General features: G+C 56.5%; 1 protein-coding gene across 12 annotated transcripts in view; it reads left to right on the forward strand.

Moving 5' to 3' along the window:
- Positions 1 to 23367, forward strand: part of LOC120600665 (arf-GAP with GTPase, ANK repeat and PH domain-containing protein 1-like) — a 137153-nt gene that overhangs the window by 7702 nt on the left and 106084 nt on the right. The window contains exons 2-3 of one of the 12 annotated variants that reach the window (XR_005652264.1): positions 5200 to 6389; positions 6520 to 7016. The exons of 5 other annotated variants lie outside the window; for them this stretch is intronic. Coding sequence is in view for 1 of the 7 variants with exons in the window: in XM_039860162.1 (XP_039716096.1) it covers positions 4750 to 4811 (62 nt within the window). In the remaining 6 variants the exon portion in view is untranslated. Of the gene's footprint in view, positions 1 to 3258; positions 3352 to 4749; positions 5170 to 5199; positions 7017 to 23367 lie in introns of those variants that run through there. 6 more of the 12 variants (XR_005652265.1, XR_005652268.1, XR_005652266.1 and 3 more) reach the window with 6 other exon arrangements.

Consider the following 23367-nt stretch of genomic DNA (forward strand, 5'->3'; position numbering starts at 1 on the left):
TAGGCAGGGAAGGAGAGCAGATACCCAGCAGAAGAGGTTGTTAACGGACCCTGCGAATAACCAGCCAAATAAGCTCGTCTGTGTGCGAGGCTCAGATTTTCCATAAAGAGCAGACTAAATATAGGCCGGAGGGTGGGGACCAGGGCCCAAGAGGGGGCTGTCATCGCTCCGGTATTGTTTCTTCCACTGGTTATCAGAACTTGCCACCGGCCAGGAACAGGTGGCCACCCCGAGCTCCCCGGGAACAGATTGGTGTTTTGTTTAACCAGGGGCTCATTTGCAAATTTCACACTTCTCCTGCTGTGTGACGGGGACGGTCTTTTTTGGGCTGCCGTGTTGGAGTATTTGTACAGTGTTTCTACACAAGCAACTGTCTAATCTTTGAAACTGCCCATGCCGTCCTGGTTGCCAGCGTGGTTAGAAGCTGCCTTTTTTTTTTTTTTAAAGGGTGGGAAACACTTTTCATGGCTCTGGGAGAAGAATTCCATGTAATTCGCGGCCGTGCTCACAAGCGATTTCTGTCTGGTCTTAGAAACGTCAACACTCAGCGGGCTCTCGCAGATGCAGCCGTGTCGATTCCGGCTTAGGACGGGGCTTCGCCAAAAGCACTGTCCCCATCTTCTCAGAGGATGGTCCTGGAGAACAGTATCCTAGCAGAGGAAGTGAATTTAGTTTTCTTTCAGTGTGTTTTGGTTAATATGGACATACTGACAGTGTTGAGGGTCCTCGAAGGGATTAGAAGTTTTTGTTTCTTTTTGTTTTCAAACGAATTCCTGCAACGAAACGGCAAGACCACCTTGTATTCTGAGTTCTTTTTCTTCTTGCCTGTCCTCCCTCTGGGGGCAGGTGCGCGGCCTCCACGAGATTCGGGGTTAAGGTAAGCTGATTTGCCAGCTTTTGTGATGCTGTAGAAACCGATTGCCCTGAAATTCTACTGTTTGCGTTTCCAGCTGCTTTTGAGGGGAGAATCGGTGTATTTTCCAGGGAGTGGGGTGCTTCCGGAAGCCCGCCCAGCCTGTTGCTTTCTAAGATCCGGGGTGCTGCTGTGGGCAAGGATTCTGCCTCCTGTCCTAACACGGTTCCCATTCGTGCAGGCTGGTGAACCTGGTTACAGACAAACAGACAAACAGACAGACAGACAGACAGACAAGAGCATTGTTTCAGTTTTGTCTTTGACCATCAAGCCTGGGTCTCTCACTTTCTCTGTGTTTTTATTTGGAGTCTGAGATTGGTAGGATTGAGACCACTTCAAACTCGCTCACTTTTTTGAACCCTTTTTTTTTTGGACATATAACTTACAGAAGGGGAGGCAGACTGACCGCTGTGTGCAACTGGAATCCAGATCAGGAACCGGGAGGTGGCCGGCGCAGGGCGGACCCACCACGCCGTGCGCCCGTAGAGACGGCCGCCTTGTCGGTGGGCATTTGGGTAGTCCCCGTGTGGGGCTGCTGTGAATAGCGTGGCTGGGTGTGGTCTCTCAGGTGCCTTTTGTGGTGCCCCGGTGTCCCCGTTCCCGTGGGGTGTCTGCCTGGGAGTGGAGAGCTGTGTCTGTTAACCTTTTCTTCCCGGCCGGACACCACCATCCTGAAACCACACTGCCCGCGGAGGGCCCATCCCTGTCTGTGGAGACCTTCACTGCTGCTCACGGCCCAGTCCCCACCCTCGGGGTGCTGCCCCGTCCCCCTTCCGTTTACATTCTCTTTGTCGCTTGTTCACAAACAGGTGTTTCAGTGGCTGATACAGTTCCCGCACTGCCTTAGATGCTGGCTTTTTCAATTCGGGATTTTCTGCAGACTGTTAATTCCTTGTTGGCTGAGTAATTACAGCTCTATAAGACAGAGCTGGGTGAGCGAATTCCTTCACCAGGAAGTGCTTTCCTTTAAGGACAGTGCCTTTCCCGGGTCTGGCAGCCCGTCCTGCTCCCCCGGTTCCTGGCAGACCTCCGAGGCAGTCGGGGTGCTCTCCCTGGCGGGGCCCAGAGGCACCCAGAGTCCGCCTCACCACCTGGGGCCCCGGTTTTAGGGAACCTCTGGATCTGGGTTGGTAGCTGAAAGGGAGCTCATTTGCTACTTTTGGTGTGAACTGCTCTGTGGCCTTAATAGTTACCTGTTTTCACTGTTCCGTTTCTGCTGTTTGTAGCAGTTAGAAAAGCTAAGTGTTGCCACCTCTGCTGTTCTCAGGGGGTTATTCCCTTTGTCCCATTCTCCAGCGTCCTGGGAGCTGCCCATCCCCCTCCACAAAGGCCGGGCTTGCAGAGCCCAGACCAGGAGCTCATAAGGACCCCAGGATAAGGATGGGGGGTGGTGTGTGCCTGTGAACTCCTCGAGTGGCTCTGCAAATGCAAATATTTATTTTGAGGGATGGGGGTGGCGGGCGGTGTTTATCTTTACTTTGTTTAGTATGGGAAGTGGCTAATGTGAGAATCAGAAGGCAAGATGTTATCTGGTCGCTACAATGGGCAGAGCCGGGAGTTTGGGGGGCGGTGTTAGGCAGATGTGGGGAGCTGAGCCCTGCCCCCAGCGCCCTTCAGATCTAGCCCTGGGGGCCACAGCGGCACACAGAGCCTGGCGGTGTGGGAGAGGGAGGTGGCAAGGGGGGGGGACTGGGGGCTTACACTGGGGCAGGGCCTTCCTCTGTAGAAAGGCCCGAGGGGGCCGACTTTTCAGGCCCGGGGATATATATATATGAGTGGGCGTCCAGTCTGCAGAGAACTGGGTGGTTGGCAGGGTGGTGGGGACGGGGTGACAAGGCCTGTGAGCCCTGAGGCGGCTGTGGCCTTCCCGATTGTGCAGTGGCGAACTGTGGGTCACGGATATTCTCTTAGGGCAGCACTGCCACTGCCTGCCTGCCTGCCATGCAGGGTAAGCGTGTGCTGAGGTGAGTGGGAGTGGCGGAGGTGGGGTTCAGATCAGAGCAAATGTAGTAGGGAAAAGGCTGAGGCAGGCAGGGGAATGGGAAAGCAGAGACACGCCCGGAAGGTGGCACACAGGGGCATGAGCCTGAGGCGCCTGAGTCTCAGGGCAGGGAGGGGAGGGGAGGATCAGCTCTGGAGCGTGGGGGGCAGTTCATCTTTAGGTACCCCAGGTTCGGGTGGAAGAGAGGTGCTGAGCCATACGTGACGGCGACCTGGGATTTGTGGAGGTGGGCCCTGTCTCTGCGGGGTGGGCTCGGATGTGCAGGTTCAGGCATCTCCCCGTCTGTCACACGGGCTGAGAAGCAGGCGTCTGGACTGTACTGCAGCCCCTTCCTCCTCTGTAGATTCTCTAATGGGTGTCTGAGGCATACACACGTCTCGGGAGTGTGGCTACTGCGCATCGCTCTTCAGGAGCCGGATCCATCCCCAGGACAGATATGATGAGCTTCTGCTCACAGACTGGGCAGCGTGGCCCCTGAGGGCCCGTTTGTCTAGCCAGGTGGTCTCCAGGCTAACTGCCTTTTTCGGAGCCAGTCAGAGCACGTGCCACGTGATGCTCGATTGACGTGTCCACCTGTAGCCCTGTGTTTGTATCTGTAGTTATCTGTTTCTCTGTCAGGTGTGTGTATTTTTCACCAGATGGCTTTAATTCATGGGCTGGCAGAGCCGAGGGCCGGACTACGGAGGTGACAGGTCACTTGCTATGTAAGGATGGGGCCGGTCCGTACTGTGGGCAGGTGCGCTTTGCTAGGAGAGTAGAGGGTGAGCCACGGAAGGGCCTTGGGGCTTCTGGAGGAAGCCTTGTTCGAGCCCCAGGAGATGAGAAGCTGATGACGTGGGGGGGTCGTTGACGGGCGCCGTGTCTTCCTGCCTCAGCAAGGGGGCCTTGGGGGACTCTCATCTCTGCCCGAGAAATCCTGCCGTCGTCACACACAAAAGTCCGTTTCCAGTTTTCACTAAGAATATTTCATTTTTAACCAGATCTTACGGTCATCTTATGCTGGGGAATAACAGAATTATGTATGTATCTCCTCTGCCCACAGTCTAAACCTTAAGCCCTGCTCCCCAGCCCCCAAAGCCCAGCCACGCTCCCTAAACTCGCAGCTCACTAGGAGAGGCCCGAGTGACGTTCACGCCGTGGGCAGTGGGTTTTGTGGGTCTCTCTGGAGTCTTCGAGGCCCGTTCTGGACGGCGAGGGAGGTCTGGACGTTACGGCGGTGCTGCTTTTCCTGGAAGCGGCTCGGAGTCCCGTGCTTCGACGAGGAGCCCGTGTTTCTTCGAGGATCCCTGCTTCTGCTGGAATGTGGGATGCAGCCTGAGTGGCGCGCTGCAGGCTGCCCGCTTGGGGATCAGTCTGGGAGGGCCGCTGTCTCGTTTGTCTGGGAAGACTGGGCTCCCCGCCACTCAGTGGCAGAAACGGGGGCGCTCTGAGTCGGGTGACAGCCGACTGCTCCCCTGAGCCAATGGAGCCCTCTCCTACCTGCGGACTTCGGGTACCCACTCCGGGTCTGCCCAGGGGAAGGGGCGTTTTGCAGTATAGGGTCTGGGATTCGTGTGAGCAAGACGATTTTCTACTGAAAGAGATGAAATTTGGTTCCAGCTCAAAGAGGATCCCTTTTTCTCAACATATTCTGATAAAATTTTCAAACATAGAGAAGAGTCGAAAGGACGTTCAGGGTGAACCCCTGCACCCCGTCGCCTTGATTCTCCACCCGGCGGTGTTTTGTGCCCCCCACCCCCACCCCTGAGGGTGGTTCAGCCACGTCTTCCGTCGGCTGCACGAGGCTTTTCCAGGCTGGTCGGACTTGGGCGTGGGGGCTGGCGGGTTTCTGAAGCAGCGTCGTGGCGTCCGATTCTGGGTGCGGTGTTGATGCAGTGGGGACCAGGCGCCCGCTGAGTGCCGCTCGACCGCGAGGGCGGCTCGTTCTGCGGGGAAGTTGGTGGACTGGACTTCGGAGGACAGCGTCTGTCGCCTTACTCTTGCTACGGCTCACTCAGGCGTGAAGGGAGACTTTGGCCTGCGCTCTGACCAGAGTAATGTGGCGGGTGTGTGTTCGGGAAGGGCGCCCACCGCTTGGGTCTCGGTGGTTTGAGGAGTGGGCGGCACAAGGTCCCGTGTGTCCCAGGACTTTGATTTGAGGAGCGGCTGATGTATTGATGCGTTTTCTTGTTGGCTGATGTGTTGATGTGTGTTCTTGTTGGAACATGTTACGCCGTGACTGCCTTCAGGAAGCAGTGTGACGTCATAGAGCGTCACAGCCGTGATGACGCTGTGTGTCTTGCAGGGGACAGACGACCCTAGCCGGGGATCTGGCACAGGCTCCTGCCTCTGTGACTTCCATGGACCCTTCAGAAAGTGCATGTGTCCCTTCGGGCCTCAGTTTCAGAAGCCAGAACCCACGGGGTTGGACTTTGAGCGCAAGGTCCCTCCTGTCTCCAAAGTGACTGCCATCACGCCATCCGTCGCTCCTCGGTCCCTGAACTGACTTGGTCTGGCGGAGGTGCGTTTGGGGAGGGAGGGAGGGAAGGAGAAGTCTTGGTCAAATGAGGACAGATTGCTCCAGGGCATCGTGCTGAACTGGTTCCCCCACTGTCCTCTCCCCAAACAAACAGTGCGGGTCCGCTCGCTGGAGTAAAATCGTGTGTGCGTCGACGATGACTCAGCAGTGCACATGTGTCGAAGGCCTCGTTATAGCGCCTGGGCGTGTGCAGGGTCTGGAAGGAGCCTCTGCGTGTTCTCGTCCCCCAGACTTAGCAGCGACAATAAAAGGCAGGTGCGGAACTGTGTAACCCTGCGAAGGTGTGTCATTGTAGAGCTCGTGGCAGATGCTGGAGGGCGTACTGAGGACTCCTCCATACATGGGGGCGGCTGCTGGAAGGTGTAACGGCAGACTCTGGAAGTCTAGCTCAGCTGTCAGTCATGCGTTTTAGGGCGGAGCCTCTAAAACTGGACTCATACAGGCTGACCTGGGAGGCCAGTCACAGGGATTCCTGTCACTGTGGTATTAATTAGATCCAAGTTCTGATTAGATCCAAGTTCCTCTTTTCCAGACTGGACCCACTCGGGGCAAGTCTTCGGGTTGTCCTTGTGCCAGCGATGACGTCACAGTGGGCTCACAGCCTCCTCTTCATCTTACCCCCCGCAGCTCTCTCCACATCCTGTCCGGGGCTGGCCTATGACCGTACAGCCTTTTAGGGGGACTGAATCAGCAGATTCCTTCCCCAGATCATCTCTCACAGTCTTCGCCACAGCTCTGCGCTCTGTCACGGGGAGCATCTCCCGGACGCACCCAGGCCAGGCTGGCAGGTCCGGCTGCGTGTCCTGCCGGGCTTCAGGCCGGCTTGGCTCACAGCTCGCCTTCCCTCCTACGCCACATTTCCATTTGAATGAGCCAGGGGGTCTGAAATCCCGAAGCCCTGGCATTGAATTTCCATTTTGTCGGATCCACGCTTCAAAGTCCAAGCAGGCTTTTAGGTGAGGGGAATTTATGTCAAAATGTATTTCAGTTGTCACCTCTTTAAATGCCACTCGGGGTTGAGTTTCTAAAAGGTTGGTGGCTCCGAGAGTCCTCCCCACACTCACTTCCCCACACTCACCTTCTCAGGCTCACCTCCCTTCCCCCCACAGTTGGGAGAAGCTTAACGTTTGCACCTGTCACGTACGGATGAGACGAGATTCTCTCGTTCTGACGGCGTAGTTCGTAAAGCATGCTGCGGCCCCACACGCGTGTCGTCGTGATGGAGGGAGCTTTCGGGCGACCCGCCCGTCCGTTTCGTCCGCTGCCTTCAACAGCAGGCAACCAGAATTCTCCGAATCGCTTGGCTCCAAGTATTATAAAAGGCTCCTTGTTCCTGAGGCCTCGTCTTAAACGCCACTTCCCCCGGGACCCAGGGATGTCAGCCTTGGCCGCCTCTCCTGGTGGGACTCCCTGCTCCTTGCCCACCTACAGTCCCCTTCTGCCACGTCTCTCTCCCTGGTAGAGCCTCACTGCGATTTATAATGAGATGTGCGTGGCCGTGTCTGGATGCGTTTGGACGTCTTTTCCCCCTGAGGGCGGGAGCATGCAACTTTTCTGTCTTGCCCCTATAGCAGCAGCCTTAGCAGTCGCTTGTTTTTGGGGGTGGAGGGTGAGGGGCGGGGTGGAGACACGGGTGGACCGTCTTGGTGGGGGTTATACCTTCTGGTGCTGCAGAATTGTCCATCCTGCTGCAAACACACGTCGATTCTTCCAACAAGCCCCGGCTGAGAATTCTGGAGGAAGGCATCATGCACGGCCACTTGGCGGTGAACTTTTCCAGAAACGTGTGATGGGAAGACGCATTTTCCATGGTTACCGTTCCCCGGCTTTTGTTGCATAACTCCTGTTCGAATCAGATACAGCATTTTCAAAGCTTGGGTCTCGTCCGATCTCGGAAGCTAAGCAGGGTCTGGCCTGGTGAGTACTTGGATGGGAGACCACCTAGGAAGACCAGGTGCTGTAGGTGTAAAAAATAAAAAACAAGGGATTATAATCTGTGAGGTCAACCAAGGGTTGCCTCGCCTAAAAAACATTAAAGAAAAGCTTGGGTTTCAGTATTAAAACACACACGTCACTTAAACTGTGATGACTGCAGCGCTGCCTTTCGGGGGCTTTCTGGCCGTAAAACAGGACCTTTAATCAGAAAGTTGAGTGTATTTGACCCAGAGCTTCTCTGTTGGTTTGAAAATATAATGTCACTGGGAACATTCTTGGTTGGGAGCTGTCAGAAGCTGCGTGCCTGTGAGCAGCGCCACCGAGACCCGAAGCCACCAGTGGAAGCCACGCCCTCACTCAGGATCCCCTGGCCCAAACCCACGCTGACCTTCAGTTCCGCAGAGATGGGCAGGCGTGAGGGCTGGGGGTGCACGGGGAGCCGGGCGGACGGGGCTCGTGAGACAGAGGCCCCAGCCGCCTGCTTGTGAGGCTCGCTGGAGACTGTTTCTTTCTCGCTTTCTCGTCTGCGTGCATTGTGATCTCAGTGAGACCCCAGCCTTTCTCCCGAGCATGAAGGCGGCGGGAGCAGAGGCTCGCCGAGTCTCTCCCTGCAGCCCCTGGGCAGCCAGGTCCCTCTCGGGCTGGGCCGGGTCCTTCCTCAGACCTCCCTGCTCTCACTGGGGGGTCTTTTGCCCTAACGCGTGGTGGTTTTTATGCCGAGTCTGGACCTGGCGGGCACCCGTGAAGCACTCGTCCGGATCCGTCATTTAGGGTGGCCCTTTGTGCCAGGCCCAGCCCTCAACGCCCCCCGGCTAAGGAGCGAAGCACCCTCCTCCCCGCTGGGGTTCCGTTTCAGATTTGAGTTACGAATTTGTTTTTAGGAAGAGTAGACGTGAACAGCTACTTAAAAATGCCACGTGCTGTGAGGACAGCTGTAGAGGCCAGCGTGAGGCCGTGGGTGGCGGTGGGGTGTGCCGGCTGAGGGGTGTGGTCACCGGGCAGGCGCGGGTTTGCCATGTAAGTGACACCGTTGCCTGGAGGCATCTCTGACAGCTGCTCCGGATTCCAGAAATTTCTATTCAACATTTCATGAACACCCTCCTAGACTCTTCCCTTTTCTTGACAAAATGGTAATTGCACCAACTGTTTATTAAGTGTGCGCCATCTTAGGGACCCTGTGCGAAGGGCTTAATATGCTTTGTGTCATTTCAGCCTGGTCACCCCAGGACAGAGGAGGTAGAACCCCCATTTCAAGAGCTAGAGTTTAAAGCCTTGCCGGAACCTACCCACACCTGGAGTGGATTCAGACTGAGCCAGGATTCAAACTCAGGACTCGCTGGCCACGCAGTTATGACCTTTATTAACAAAGCAGAAAGGGAACCTCTCAGATCAGCCCAGGGGCTGCAGAGGTGTGGGGAAATTCTGTTACCTGCACCCCTCCTGCAGGTTCTGACCTGTGACTCGAAGCTCACGGTCGCACTTAGCCCTTGACTTACTGAGGCTGTAAAGGTCAGAGCGGCTGAGGGGTGGTGGCCCCGGAACGCGGACGGGGGTTTTCTTGCACGAGGAGGAGGCGGCGCAGGGGCAGGCTGGCTGCCTGCCGTGGCAGGTCCACATCTGGGGGGAGCGAGCATTTCCACACAGCGAGCCTTTGACAGTTCGCCGGGGTTCAGCAGTCGCGACATCTTTTATCCGGCCTGGTCGAAGCGATAGCTCTTAAATTTAAGCCACATTAATTGTGACATTTTAATAATGGAGATATTAGCAAGCAGTTAATTTACAACATATATAAATAGAAGTTATGTTTTTCTGAGCTATAATTAGCATAACAGGGAGAAATTGAAGCTCCAGGAATCCAAGTGATGTGCCTGAGGTCACACAAAGCGAGGTGGCAGAGCCTTGGTGGCGTGGCGGTCACTCAGCTTTCCACGAGGGGACCTCTGCATGTGCTCTGCTTTCTGTCACAGGTGTGGGCTGGGCAGTCACATGGCTCTGTCCCTCTTTCAGGTAGGGACACCGGGGATGGAGAGAACCGTGTGACCCAACCCAGCGTTGTGTTGCCATTGACTTTGACAGGACGGGTTCTCTGACCCCTGTCCACGCTCTGTCCACAGCGGCCCTTCCAGGGGCACTGGGTGGCGGTCTGGGTTCTTGCTCTGTTTTAGGCCAGCCCCGCCTTTCAGGTGAGGGTTAGTCCTGCTTCCTGACCTGGGCAAGGGGCCGACCACGGCGCCCTGTCCGTGCCCAGGGCTCAGGGCGGGCTGACCGGAGGTGGTGGCCACACCTCCTGTTCCTCCCTGGCTTCGGAGCAGGGTGCAGAGTGTGCAGTGCCGCTGCCTGACAGCTCCCCCCTGAGCATCCTCACCCTAGACAGGGCTCACCTGTGAAGTTGTGAGACCCTCACGTGACGGAACGGTTGCAGGCAGTGACCTGCGGACAGCTGGCGACCGACAGCTGCGGTGCTCTGCTGCGTGCCTGTCCCATTATCCTGCAGCGACACAGTGTTGCGACTTCCCTGGAAACTTCGCGTCGAGGGCGTACGCTTCGATGAGTTTTGGCGGAGGTTGCACCCAGGAAAACAGTCGAGGTGCCGTGCCCACCTCCCTAATGTCTCCCTGGCCGCCCTGTCCCTGCCCCGCCTTCTGCCCCCGATCTACTAACTGACTGTCACTGGGGGGGTCCTTTGACATTTTCTAGAATTTCGTAGAAACTGGGCTCCTTCTTTGTGGTTTCGTCCAGTCCGTGTGACAGCTGCGAGATCGTCCACGTCACTGCGTGCGGTGCTCCGTCATGGGGACTCGTCACCGTGGGGACTTGTCACCGTGTACCCTGTCGGTGGGTGTTGGCTGAGTCGTGTGCAGGACTCAAGTCTTACAGGTGCAGCTGCTGTGAACAGTCATGGATGGTTCTCCATGTGCGCAGGTGCTTCCATTTTTGGGGGGATCATCGCCCAGGAGCGAAGTGGCTGGGAGATCCGGTGGGTGCATCTTGAACTTTATAAAAACTGCCAAACTCTCCCGCATTGGTGGTTCGATCGTACCCTCCTGCCTGCAGCGTGCAAGCCTCCACTTTGGGTTTAAGTTCAGCTGGCTACTCGGCAGTGACTGGGGACAGCACCTGTCCTTTATGAAGAGGGTTTGGCCTCCGGGTCTCATGGGCTATGAGGGTCTTGTCTAACGGGTGGGGGTGGGGTGGAGGCTGTAGCAGGGCACAGGCTGAGGGGAGAGAGGCGAGACCCCCTCAGGGTCAGGGAGCCCTCGGTGGACGAGCCGTGGTCACATGTGTTCACACGGGTGAAAATCAGACCTGTTCTGGGGTCTTAGGAAGTGACTGAAAATTAAACCTGTCCAGGTGACGTCAGAGTGGACTTGGAGTGGCCTCTGCAGCAAGCATGGGCGTGTGGCAGGCAGAGGCTGTCGGTGGACGTCTGGGGTCGGGTTCCTCCATATCACTTGGTCACCCTGGGCCTCAGTTTCCCCACTTGCCGATCCAAGTGTTTGGCCAAGATCGATGGTTCTTAACAGAGAGAGGGGCCAGTTTTGCCACCACAGGACATTTGGCGGCGTCTGGAGAAATTCGCATTTGTCACAGCTTTGGGGAAGGGAGGTGTACCTACCTGGCTTCTGGCAGGAGAGGACAAGGTGGCGCTGACCAGCCTGCTGTGCGCAGGGCCCAGGATCTCTGCTGCCCCCGGCTGCACCTCTGTGACCCCACCCAGCTTCCGACCGCCTGCCAAGGGTTACCCTGGCACGTGCTTCTTTCTCAGGTGGCACTCGGTGACATCCAGGACGTGTGTGTACCTGCCCGCTGGGACAGGTGCGGAAGGACGGCCGTCCCTCGGTCTGATGCAGGCCGTTAGCGTGGGGCCCGCCAGGGGCGCTGAGCCCCAGCCCGCTCCTCCTCCCTGAGTTTCCTGGGAGGCTGGCTCCCCACTGTGGGGGTGACTTTCCCCGGCCTCCCCAGTTGGCCGATTCCACCCAGACTGACGGGCTGGCAGCCCACGGTCAGGGCTGTTGTACCGAACCGCTGTGACTGAACCCCACGCGACTCAGGGGAGTCGCTCGCTCTCTGGCCACGGCGAACTCCCCGGACACTCCTGTGCGAAGCGTTCTGACAGCCCCGCTTTCTGGCGAGCTCCTTGCGGTTCTTTGACTGACAGGGTGGGCAGAAACCCCCGTGGTTTGCTCGGAGCGTGGGTTTCGCTCCCACAGAGCTTTTCACAGAAGCCTCTGGGGTCCCGCCACTGCCGCAGGCGGGGGTTGGGGGGGCGCGTTCCTCTGGGGCCGCGTCGCTTTCACACGAGCCAGGTCACCTGCCCTCAGCCTCCGTCTCTGGGAAGTGAGGTGCAGAGTGAAATGCTGTTCTAAGTGCGTTGGACGTTGCCAGACACACGCCGTGCCCGTAGCAAGGGCGGGGAGCCCCTCTGCCCGGTCTGGGGGCCCTGTTGGCCGCGTCGTTCAGAGCCGGCCACTCCTGGGCCTGCTCGGGGTCATCCCAGGCCAGGTTCGCGCCCTTCACGTCTGGTCCGCAGCTGTGCCGGGCCTACTGCCCGTGCGCTTCTGGTTCCGACGTGGCTTTCGACGCCACACTATCTTAAAGGTTTGGAGTCACGAAGTTCGAAACTATCCGTGGTGTCATCTCCCTCAGCCCCGTGTTCACAGCGTTCACGAAGGTCAGCCACGGGGGCGCCGTGGATGGCTGCAGGCAGGAGCACCCCTGGTCCTGCGGGGTAAGTTGGCCGGGGCACTGTGGCGTATTGGGGGCTGCGTTTCCTGTCATCGCTCGTTCACAGGGGTGGCCTCCCCCCGCCACACACACACACGTGTTCCCTCCCCCCAGCCCTGCCTGTGCCTGGGGCCGACCCGGGGGCCTGTTCTTACAGACATCGGCCTTCAGAGCAATTGTTGTCAAGCCAGCCTGCCTCAGCCACCCGGACACCGTGAGGACAGGTGGCTGGCCCCTGTCAGGAGGTCTGGCGTGGCCTGGGGTGCTGCCCCCCGACACGGTCCCACTAGGGATGCTGCCCCCCGACACGGTCCCAGGTGCTGCTGGGGCCACCAGGCTGGGTACCACATTTCGGGAACTGCTGCTCCAGGGTCCCCAAACCTGGGTCCCGACAGCAGCGGTGTGACTGGGACGCGGCCGGGGGCACGGTCCTCGTTGGTAGGCGGCGCTCCCCGAGTGCCCGTGGATTTGTGGCATGTGGCACTTGTGAGTTTGGTCCATTCAGCAGGATGTTTAGTTCAGGAGCCAGAGGCCCAGCAGCCCACAGCCCCCGCGGTGATCCTTCTCCAGACTCGTCGTGCTCTTCCAAATAAGCGATGTTGGAACTTTCCGGGTTTTCCCGGGGGGCCAGCCCCTGGGGCTCCGACAGGGCGTTTCACGAGCAGCTTCGCGGGTCGTGCGCGTCCCCTGCGTCTTGGGCGTGTGTGCAGCGAGCGTGCGTTTCTGTGGACGCAGTTGGGCGCACGTGGTCCTCCCAGGTCCCGCCTGGCTGTGTGCCAGTGTGTCCGTGCATCTGTGCACAGATGTCCCAGGCCGCTGACAGGGTAGTGCACATTGGACAGCTTGGCAAACCCAGAAATAGATTTCAGAACAAATCCGGCCGGGCCTTGCCCTGCTTCAAAGCCTTTAATGGCTCACTGGGGCTTTCGGAATGAAGTCGAAATTCCCAGCCTCACCCCTAAGCCTCTCTAGACAAGGCACGGAGTAAAGAAATGGAAATGCAGTTGGCTTCCCTCAGCCCTTTGCAGTGGGCCTGCCTGGTCCTGCCTGTCCCCTCTGGCGCCTTCCCTGCAGATAGTTCCCCGGGGGCCACCAGGGCTCCTGGTGGTCCAGGTCCTGCCTCAAGGTGGGCCTCCCTTCGCTGATGCCTGTACTGCTCAGCCCAAGTGTCACCGCGCCCTGGCGGGCGTTCAGGTGGCTCCTGATGGCCGTGCCAGGCACGTGGCTCATGCATTTTGTCTAATCGTGGGCTCATCCATCTCTCTCCAGGATGGGCTCACAGCACCCAAGGACTGTGGTCCTGGCACCAGACCCCAGTATCTCATGCAGGACCACTGTGCGGTGACAGTTCCACAGAGCTGACTGATTGGGAGTGGAGCAGGCGGTGGCCTTGAAGGCGTCTGCCTTCGACGAGTTCATGTGTGGCCACGAGGACCATGTCTTATGTGTAACACACATTCGAGGACTCAAGTCCCCACAGAGAGGCTCACGGCCCTGGTGACCGGTCAGCGAGGCTGCATGCCCACAACTCTGAGGTCGCCATGGCTGCCATTTGGGGAATTTCAGAATTTAGGGTACTAAAACAAATTTCCTCCTAACTTTAGGTAGTCTTTAGCTCAGCATGCTGTTTTTGCCATTAATACTGTCAGAATTTGCTTCCCGTTTGAACAGAGGAGTGCTTAAACTGGTCGGTTTGGGTCCTTGGTTGAAAGCCTCAGAATCCCATTCTGAGTTGCTCAAGCCGACATGGAATTTAGCAGAAGGACGTCAGGTGACTCTGAGTAGGGGAGGCCGGCCTGCGGACCAGGTCTGGGGTGGATCGAACCAGGGCCACTGGAGGGTCCTGGGAGCAGGCCACAGTGGGCTGTGTCAATGGGGCCACTGGAGGGTCCCGGGAGCAGGCCACAGTGGGCTCTGTCCCTGGTGCCCTGCACATCTCTCCTCGGCCACCACCTGGGTTTTCTGTTTCCAGAGAGTGTCTCATTGCCTCAGAATCAGCCACCCTCGGTCACCTTGACTGACAGCTCCATCAGGATTTCAGCAGAGAGAGGAGGGGCAGGTCCTCACGGGCTAGTTGAGAAACTGTCTCCAAAAGCCAGGGCCCTTGCTTGGTGCTGAGCAGGCAGGAGCCGTGTGGTCCAGCCCGCTGGGCAGTAGCCACAGGCTGCCCCGTAAAAGCCATGGCCCTTGGTGCTGAGCAGGCAGGAGCCGTGCGGTCCAGCCCGCTGGGCAGTGGGCACAGGCTGCCCTGTCAGCACGAGACGCTCGTTGAGAGTCACGAGCGCGATTTCGTGCTTCGAAGTCCACTGTTTCCTGTGATCCTGCTTGAAAAAGTCTGGTTTCTGCGCGGAAAGTCAGGCGTATTGCAGCGTTTAAAGAGATCGCGATGGGTTCGTTGGTGACTTGACTCAGATGCTCATCATGAAGACATGCAAGCTAATAAGCAGCTTCAAACATTTTGAATTACTTTTCATGAACAGAAGGGTGCAAACTAAGCATGCAGGGCTCTGAGAAAACGCCAGAGAGTGTGGCCTCGCGGGTCCTAGTGGAAGGGATGTTCTTTAGAGTCAGGGCAGCTGAGTGGCACGGCTGCTCCAGGGCCTCCTGGTTGCCGGGAGACGTTGCTGGGCTGCGTGTGGACTTGGTGACCGTCGTCCTGCAGATCGTGCTGGGTGGCTGGGCCGCCTCCCCACGGGGACTCGGGGGTGTCACTCCCGCCCTGCAGCTTTGCTGCCGCTGCCCCTGCAAACCGAGCGGCTCCCTCGGGCACACACTCCTCTGCTCGTCCTTCTGCTCCCCGCCTTTCCAGTTAGAGCCGCCTGCCTTCCCAGCACCCCGTGTACGTGCGTGCAAGCGCCCACCGAATGCCTGTGAAAGGGGCGCCTTTCCCAAGTGTCCGCTGTGCGCCTCGACCCTGGAGGGAGGAAAACCAGATTGCCGCGCTCGCTCGTCCCTCCCCTGCCGCCCGGAACGTCCCTTGTGGTGTTTCTTGCTTCTGCTCACCGTGCAATGTCCGCAGGGGCACCCACTGCAGCGTTTAGGGGGCGTCTGTGAATGAAAGCTGGCACCGCGCTTGCGAGCCGCGTGCCTGTGGGAGGTCGTCTGAATTCTGAGCCTCAGCGTCCCACCTTACTTGGAGGAAATGAATGTCAGTCCCTGGCACCCCCCGGACCGGTGTCTGGTCGGGCTCCTGTCACACCTGGAGATCCTCAGACAGATGCTCATTGAGAGGATGCACGTTCTCTCTGCTCCCTCAGGAGACGTCAGACCTTCTGCCTGTTCTGGGGGTCCGTGGTGTGGGCGCTCTGCGTGTGAGAGCACGGTGTGGGGGCTGCCGGCTGGGTGTTTGCCCTCCGTGACGCGGGTGCCCCGCAGGTCAGCCACGTGGGTGCTGTTGACGGTTGCAGGCAGGAGCACCCCTGGTCCTGCGGGGTAAGTTGGCCGGGGTGCTGTGGCGTATTGAGGGGGCTGGCATCTGCTTGGCGCACTACCGCAGGCCGGGGCTCAGGCCGCAGTCACCGCCTCGCGGTTCCGGAGGCTGGGAGTCCGAGTCAGGTGTCAGCGGCGTGGTTCCCCTTGGCCCGCCGTGGACGCCTTCTCCCTGTGTCCTCACGTGGCCCTTTCTGTGCGTGCGCGTTCCTGGTGTCTGCGCACACGGGTGTGGCTGTAGCTGTGATTATCTCCGTAAAGACCCCCAGACTCAGCCACGTTGGGGTTAGGACGTCATTATATGCATTTTGGGGGCGGGGAGCACAACACAGTTCAGTCCCTGACGGTGTCCTTCCCTGCCCCCGCCTCCCCCACAGAACGCGTAGGTGGTTTTTGAGGGTTCTTGTTGCTACGGCATCGTGTGCTGTTTCTTCATCCACGCAGGTTGAGCTGGTGTCACGTGCTGCCAGGTGGGTGGGCGGTTCGGCCGTTGACGTGCAGAGGGGACAGAGCCAGGGACAGTGGGTTTCCGAGCCGGACCCGAGCTATTTATTTTGTGCTTACGTTATAATTTATTCTTATAGTATCTTTATTTTGTAGCATCTTTTTTATTAGGTATAAAGTATTTAACTGTACTTATAATACCCATATTTTTATATGTTTATTGTGATTTTATCTTAATTGAGGTTGCAGAGGCTAATTTTTAATGGGAAAAGGTAATAACAGTGAGGTTACTATTTTATAAAAATGTAAAAAAGTGTGTTTAGAGCAAAGCAGTGTTTTTAAAAAAATATGAAAGAGATGATGAAAAAACATAAAATTTGGTTAAAAAATGAAAAGTAGAAATGATCGTTGGCAGCAAGGCCGCAGCCCCCGACCGCCTCCGCGGGTCCCAAGGTTGCTGCTCGCTGGCAGATGGCGGCGCAGGTCAGCGGGGTGCAGGCAGGGGCCCACCCCGCAGCCCGCACTGTGGCTCGGCCCAGAAGCCACGTCCGGAGGAAGAGGGGAGGCTGGCCGCGTCCCGAGCCGTGAGTCTGTTGTGCTGCCGCCTACCTTGTCTCTGGCATTTAGTCCAAGCAACAATGACCTAAATGTTTATACCGATCGATGGATTGATCGGGTCGTGTGAGGAGTCGCCAAACCCGGCTCTGGGCAGTCTGAAGCCTCTGAACGCTTTTTGAAAAGGGTTTCGATGAAGCGTTTTAAAGGCGGCAGAAGTGCGGAGCGCTCCCAGCCCAGATCCCACGGCCCAGATGGTGTCCGCCCAGACTCTGTGTGAGCGTGTGTGTCCCCCCCACCCCTGGAATCTGCTTTGATCTGCGGCCTGAGGCAGACGTCAAGACAGGATGGCAGTGCGGGTCAGCTGGTGTCCACTGTCTGTGCAGCGAGCTTTGGGAGTGGCACAGGCATCCAGAATATCCCTTCAGCTGTGCTCTGTGGAGCAACGAGAAGGAAGATCTCAGGCAGATCTGAATGTTTTAATAGGGGCACGGCACACACAAACCAGGGGAAGAAAAGAAACGCTTATTCACATTTTGAGTCCTCATAATAGCGCCCTCCCTGTACCGTAAGCCAGCGGCTGGGGGCGTGGCTCTCAGTGACCAGGGCCCCACGTTCTGCTCTTGGGCACATGCGGCGCCTGCAGCCGAAGTGCCCCTGCCCTTGGGCCTCATCCGCAGCCGGAGCAACAGGAGGCTACGGCCAGGTGGCCCCGGCACCACTGAGAACAGCAGAATTGTCAGAGCAAAAAAAACCTGGACATGTTTGCAATTGGTAGTGTTGATGACAGCGGTTTGCAGAGTATGTGCCACGAATTGTTAGTTAGCTTACATTTATTAGTTGGTTTAATCCTCACAGCAACTCCGAGATATATATGTAATTCTCAATTTTAAGATGTGGAAACTTGAGGCTGAGAGTGGCAAAGGATGAACAGTTCACCCACCCCCACCCCGGAGACAGTCTGATGATGTGCATAGAAAACATAGAAGTGTGTGTGTGTGTGCATGTGCACACGCGCGTGTTCCATGTGTATCTGTTGTGTGTATGGAGTGAAGAAACAGTTTGAGCTTGATCTCTTTGAAATACTTTCTAAGTCTTACGAAAATTCAAGTACATAAAAAGTATATAAAATAGCACGGTACCTTCGCAGATACCCATCAGCCAGCTCTAATAATTACCAGTCCATGGCCAGTCTTATTTCCCCTGCCACCTGCCAGTGTATTCTGATGCAAGTCCAAGGCACCCTATCATTTTATGCATATTTCAGTGTCCATCTCGAAAGGACGAGAACGTAAAAATAAAAGCGCACGTGACCACATGGCCAGTATGACCCTTAAGCAATGAACGGTTCCTTAACAGTATCAAATACCCAGTTCGTGTCCAAATCTCTAGTTGTCTCAGGAGCGTCATAATCATTTTTTCTTGAGTTTGTTTAAATCAGGATCCAGACAGTGTCTACACAGTGCAGTCGGCTGACGCGCCGTCTGAGTCTTTACTGTGTGGGTTCCACAGCCGCTTTCTTCCCCGGAATGAGATTTGTGAGCGAAGCTGCGTTGTGTGTCTTGCGGTGTTTCCTCGCCTGGATTTTTTTTGACCGTATCCCCTTGGAATTGTCAGACGTGCCCCTCTGCTCCCGTGTGTTCTTGCAGGTTGGGTTTTGGAGCGTGTCTGGACCCCGGTCCTGGCTTCCTGGGCGTGGCCGGGTCCCGCAGGAGGGGTGTGCCTTCTGGTTGTCTTTCTGTGGGCCTCAGCAGCCCCCTGTGGTCGGCACCGTGCAGGTGTGCTTAGGGCTTGCAGAACGGAGATTTTGTACTTCTGTATCTCCTCCTTTCTGGTTGCGGGAAGCCGAGGGGAGGAAGGCGTTTCCGTCCCTGTGCACGTCTGGCCTGTGCCCACCCCTGAAGCATCGTGGTTGCCGGTGCGTGACGGGAAGGGAGCAGTTTTCTACCTGCTTGATTTTTAGTGCCTGAGAGGCGCTCCAGATCTGCGGTGGGATCACTGGGCGCCGGCTCCAGGGGGAGGCGTCCCTGTTCCCACGTCCCTGCCTGTGGTCATCCTTTCTATAAGCCAGTTTTGAGCAGTGTTGTTTGCCACTCAAGGAAGAAGCAGCAAGTGTTTCTCCAGACACAGAGCAGGCCGTGCTGGGTGTCACAGAGAGGAGGCACGGTGGGTGTAGCCCAGGAGGGGGCAGTCAGTGGCCAGACGGCATTGATGAGTGCCCCACTGGCTGCAGTGCGACCTCAGCAGGCTGTGGGCTGCATCCTGCGTCCCCCTCCACCGGATGGGATGATGCCGGCCATTGCCTGAGTCGCATGGTGAGTGTCGAGGGGGCAAACCACCCAAGGGCCTGCCACAGTACGCACACTGCTTAATCCGTGTTTTCAATTTACAATTACCTTGGTTGTCATGGAGACACCACCGTCACGTGACATGTGGCTGAACTTGAGTCCCGGTGGCTAATGCAGCAGACCCTGAACCCTGTGATACCCATGGACATGGGTTCTGATTGGATGCATCTCCGTTTTGCAACCCCATTCAGGATGAATGGGCGATGCTGGGGGGCGGGGGGAGCAGGGAGGAGGCCACCAGCTGGAAATGTAACTTTTGGTCTTGTTTTGCTGTCCCCTTTGGCAGTGAAAGTACAGGGCAGTTAGGAAACTGTAGGGTTGTGGGGATAAAAGTATACATTTGTATCGAGGCTCAGACCAGTGGCTACAAAGCCGCAGCCTCTCAGCTGAGAATGAGAGGGAGGAGGGGGCAGGTGGACAGTCGCTGTGACCAGCCAGCACAGTCAGCATGACCCCGCCCACCCGCCGTGCCCCGGACCTTCTCCCAGAGGACTGGTTGGCTGTGCAAGCCTCACCTTGCCCTTGGAGTACACGTCCTTGTCACCCGAAGTGGGGACGTGAAGGGTCGTGACCGGGAAGCCTGCGGAGCCAGGTACTGCTCCCTGGGCGGGAGGGGCTGCACCTGGAGCGAAGGGGGGCAGCGGGCACCACGCCTCGCCTGGCCCGTCTCGCGCCCGGAGTCACGGGAGGAGGGGACTCTGGGAATCGGGCATCCTTCGGGTCGGTTCTTGCATTTTGCTGGCTAACCAGGTGTTAAATTCTAGATAGACTAGTTCTGTGTACAGATTCTAGGTAAAATGTCTCTGCTGCAGAGTAGGATTTTTCATGAAAAAAGCAGCTTTAAAATGTATCCTGTATTCCTCCTTAGTCTGCAGGGTACGAATGTCACCTTAAAATGTCATGGCTGAATTTCTTAAGGTGAGTCGCTGGGACGAGCATGAAATTTAGCCAAGAAAATCGAGATTGGTCACTTTCACCTACTCTTTCTTCTTTGGGGTGGTACTTTCATGTTAAATGCGTTACATCAGCGGCTCCTTGGAAACTTGAGATACCGATTGATCGTTGTGGGGAGAGGGCCGATTTATAAAGTGGGTCAGCGGAGTGGGAGTGCATCGCAATGGCTGCTTTCCAAAGTCAAGGCCACTCTGGCAGGTGAATGCAGAGGCGGAGCAGGTTGGCGATGTCAACCGGGGCGCCAGCTGCGGCGGGTGTCCTGGGGGGCGGGGAGGCCTCCCGCGCAGCCCTGGTGTCCTGGCTGTCCCCTCTTAGGGCCTGGCTCAGGCATGGCTGTTGCCTGTGCTTAGAATTCATCTCTGTGTGCTTGGGAACTGCGAATTAGGTTTTTATTTTTACAGCGAGAAAATCAGTTGAGAATGTAGAATGTTCCTCTTACGATCCTGTTACATAAAATGATTTACGTTTAAAAAAAAAAGCCTTTTGTGAATAAGATAGGATAACAAGGAATGAATTGTTTGAAGAATGAAAATCCTAAAAAAAAATAATAAAGCTTACAAGCGGTAGGAGCTTTGCGAGATTATTGTGCACGGGATGGCGTGTAAAAGGCCATCACCGCCCCGAGGGTGGAAATTTGAGGCATTGTTGCTTCTTCAGGTCGAGAATAGTTATGATACTTAATATGCCTAAAAGTTAAGGGAACACTTCTCTGAAAACGTAAGTGAATGTGGGTTGAATTTTGGTAGAGATTGTCCAAAAAATTAGACCGGCAAACTTGTCTTTACGGAATGAAGCACCGGAACTGATATGGGCTTTGGTTTTGGCAAGCTGTTCTCTCCAGAATTCTGGGGTGCTGGGGGGCCATTCCCCTTCCTTCTGTCATGGAGACACTCACACTCGGAGACTCCATGAAGCTATCAGGCGATCCTTTTACAAGACGTGTTCATTGTAGGATTATTGAGAGAGAGAAAAAAAAGCCCATAACCTAGCATTTTAAGATGCATTGTTTAGGTGTTTGCCATTTTTGTGTAGTCATTCAGATGTCCTTTGGTGTGCCCCGTTCGTCACCGCTGGCGGCATGACTGGAACCTGGTCACCAGTTGGTGTCTGGGTGGTCCTTTTGGGTGGGCACTTCTTTGTGACGGATGGGTGGCTGTTCTGGAGGACTTGCCTTCAGTGAAAACAGTGTGTCATTGCGTTGGCTGAGACGGTTTGTACCAGCTTACCCTGCGGTGTGGAGAAGGGTCTCCCCGTGCCCAGCCCCATGCTCTGGGGCGTGCGTGTCGGGGGGCGGGGTGGGGCGTGGTGGGACGCCCTTTCTCTGTCCGGCTGCCGGTCCAAGTTCGTCTTTTCACCCCAGCAGGCCCGGGGGACATACTGCCACTTGCACGGCCAGGTCCTGCCCGCCGGCCACCTGCCCCCTCCGCCAGGGCTTTGTGTGTCTTAGGCTTTAGAGGGTTATGGATTATGGGCTCTGGGCTGACTTCGGGCCTGGAGTTAGAGAGTGACATGGAGAAGTGCCCCAAACTCTGGGGAAAGTAGCGGCCCAGCGTGGGAGAGGTGGCTGAGGGGGTCATTTTCATGTCATCAGTTGGCCTGTCGACACGTGTGCATGCCCACCTCGCGCAGGACCGTTGGGGTCCCAGGCCTCGCGCCTCTCCCCTGTGATCACTAGCTTTGTTTGCTTCTGAGGGCCATGGGGGCCCCGGCTCCTTTTCTCGGGACCAGGAGTGGCCCCGAGCCGCCCTTCTGTGGCCTGGCAAGATTTTAGGCCCCATCCCCGGTGCCTCGTCACAACTGGAACATGGGTCCTTTCTTACCGTGGGAAGCGACTGTTGTCCGTTGTCCCCAGAGAACCAGATTTCCGACCACCTGCCAGAGGTTGCTGTGCTGGTGGCTGCGGTCGGTACGATTTAATGATCTTCTACCGTGTGCCAAGAATTTCACGTACATCGGCTGCTATTAAAATAACCTACAGAAATTCACATTCTTACGTCCTTGTCAGGACTAAGAGACTCGGAGAATGTGAACCCCACGTGAGGGCCTGCAGGTGAGTGAAGAAACCAGGTTTGGTACCAGGTGTGCCTGACTCCAGAGCCCACAGGTGGGGGCAGAACTGGCAGGAACTGCAGAATGAGCAGGTGTGTCCGTGGGACAGGGGACGGCCGTGCACAGCCACTACGAGACTGGTCACCAGCTCCCAGGGGTTGGGGCGCAGTGCTGGAGCGTGGCAGCTGTGCTCAGCTCCCGCTCTGCAGAATCCGGAGCGGGAAGGGAAAGCCTCCCTCTGTGCTTGTTGATTATTCCTATAACGTGCTCCGTCCCCAGCTGTGTGGTCCCCTTGTATGAGGCGCACACGTTTGCAGGTAAATCTTCTTTGGGACCGTCATGTATGTCCTGTGCTTGGCCTGACTGTTGGTCAGGGTTGTGGGCAACGTCAGAAGTAGAGGCTGAGCAGCCAAGGAGAGATGTGAAGCCAGGCAGGCCCCCACCCGGGGCCGGGCCAGGTGCAGGCTGTGTGCGCCTTACCGGGTGACGGGGCTGGGCTTTGAGAACACCTGTCCTCCAGGGACCTTAGAGCAAGGCGTTCTGCAGCCTTCCAGTCCAAAGCCTCAGTGTGGCTGTGGGATCAGGTATGGCTGGGGAGGCAGGAGTCAGCACCCAGGCACCGGGACGAGGAGGGGCGGGGCGGCCTGCTGTCTCCTGCCTCTTCCCTGAGTTAAGACATTTATCCATCACCCCTTGAAACTGACGGAGCTGGAAGTCTTGAAGTTTCTGTTGAAGAAAGGGTGGTAAATGGGACTGAGGTGTGAAGTCCCTATGCCAGTAAACCCACCATAGCGCTGCGAGGGACGTGGGCATCCCAGAGACGCAGCTCCATGAGATTCGTTGCCAGGTGACTCACCTGACCTTGCTTCTATGCCCGACTCTGCCTCTGAACTGCGGGCAGGAGCCCCCGCCCTGAGAAGTGGGTGCCTCTGCGAGGCTGGACCCCGGCAGCTGCTTGTGTAGGTTTTAGACTTTCGAACAGGAAGAAGAGAAAACAGGAGAACAGGTAGAGTTGATCACAAAAAGGAGAATTTGCAGAAAACGGCTTCAGTGCTGTTTCTGATTATCAATGTGTTATGTGCTCAATATAGAAGTGGGAAACCGTAAAGAAGAAAAAGAAGAAAAATCATCATTTTTCCACCCGGAGGCGACTACTGTTACTCTGGGGAGGTTTCCTGTTTTTCCCACCTTTGTGTTTTATGAGAGTTCGAATGTGTCTCATACACAACGGTGTGTCCCATTTTTCCTACTTGATCTTGGTGTCAGTGACATTTTCCTGAGTTTTTACCTTTTCACCATCAGTTTTTTTTAATGGTTACCAGATGGCCAGTCATGTGGATATGTTAGAATTGACTCGTCCCAAACTAGATTATTTAAAAAAAGTTTTCGAGATCTTCAAATTAGAAAAAAAAAATGACAAAAGTTGATGTTTCAAAACAGATGAAAAGGAAACCAAGACCCCTGCCCCAGTTTGCCTGGGCACAGCGTGGCCTGT

Source organism: Pteropus medius, unplaced genomic scaffold, assembly GCF_902729225.1.
Source record: "Pteropus medius unplaced genomic scaffold, Ma_sr-lr_union100, whole genome shotgun sequence".
Lineage (NCBI taxonomy): Eukaryota > Metazoa > Chordata > Mammalia > Chiroptera > Pteropodidae > Pteropus > Pteropus medius.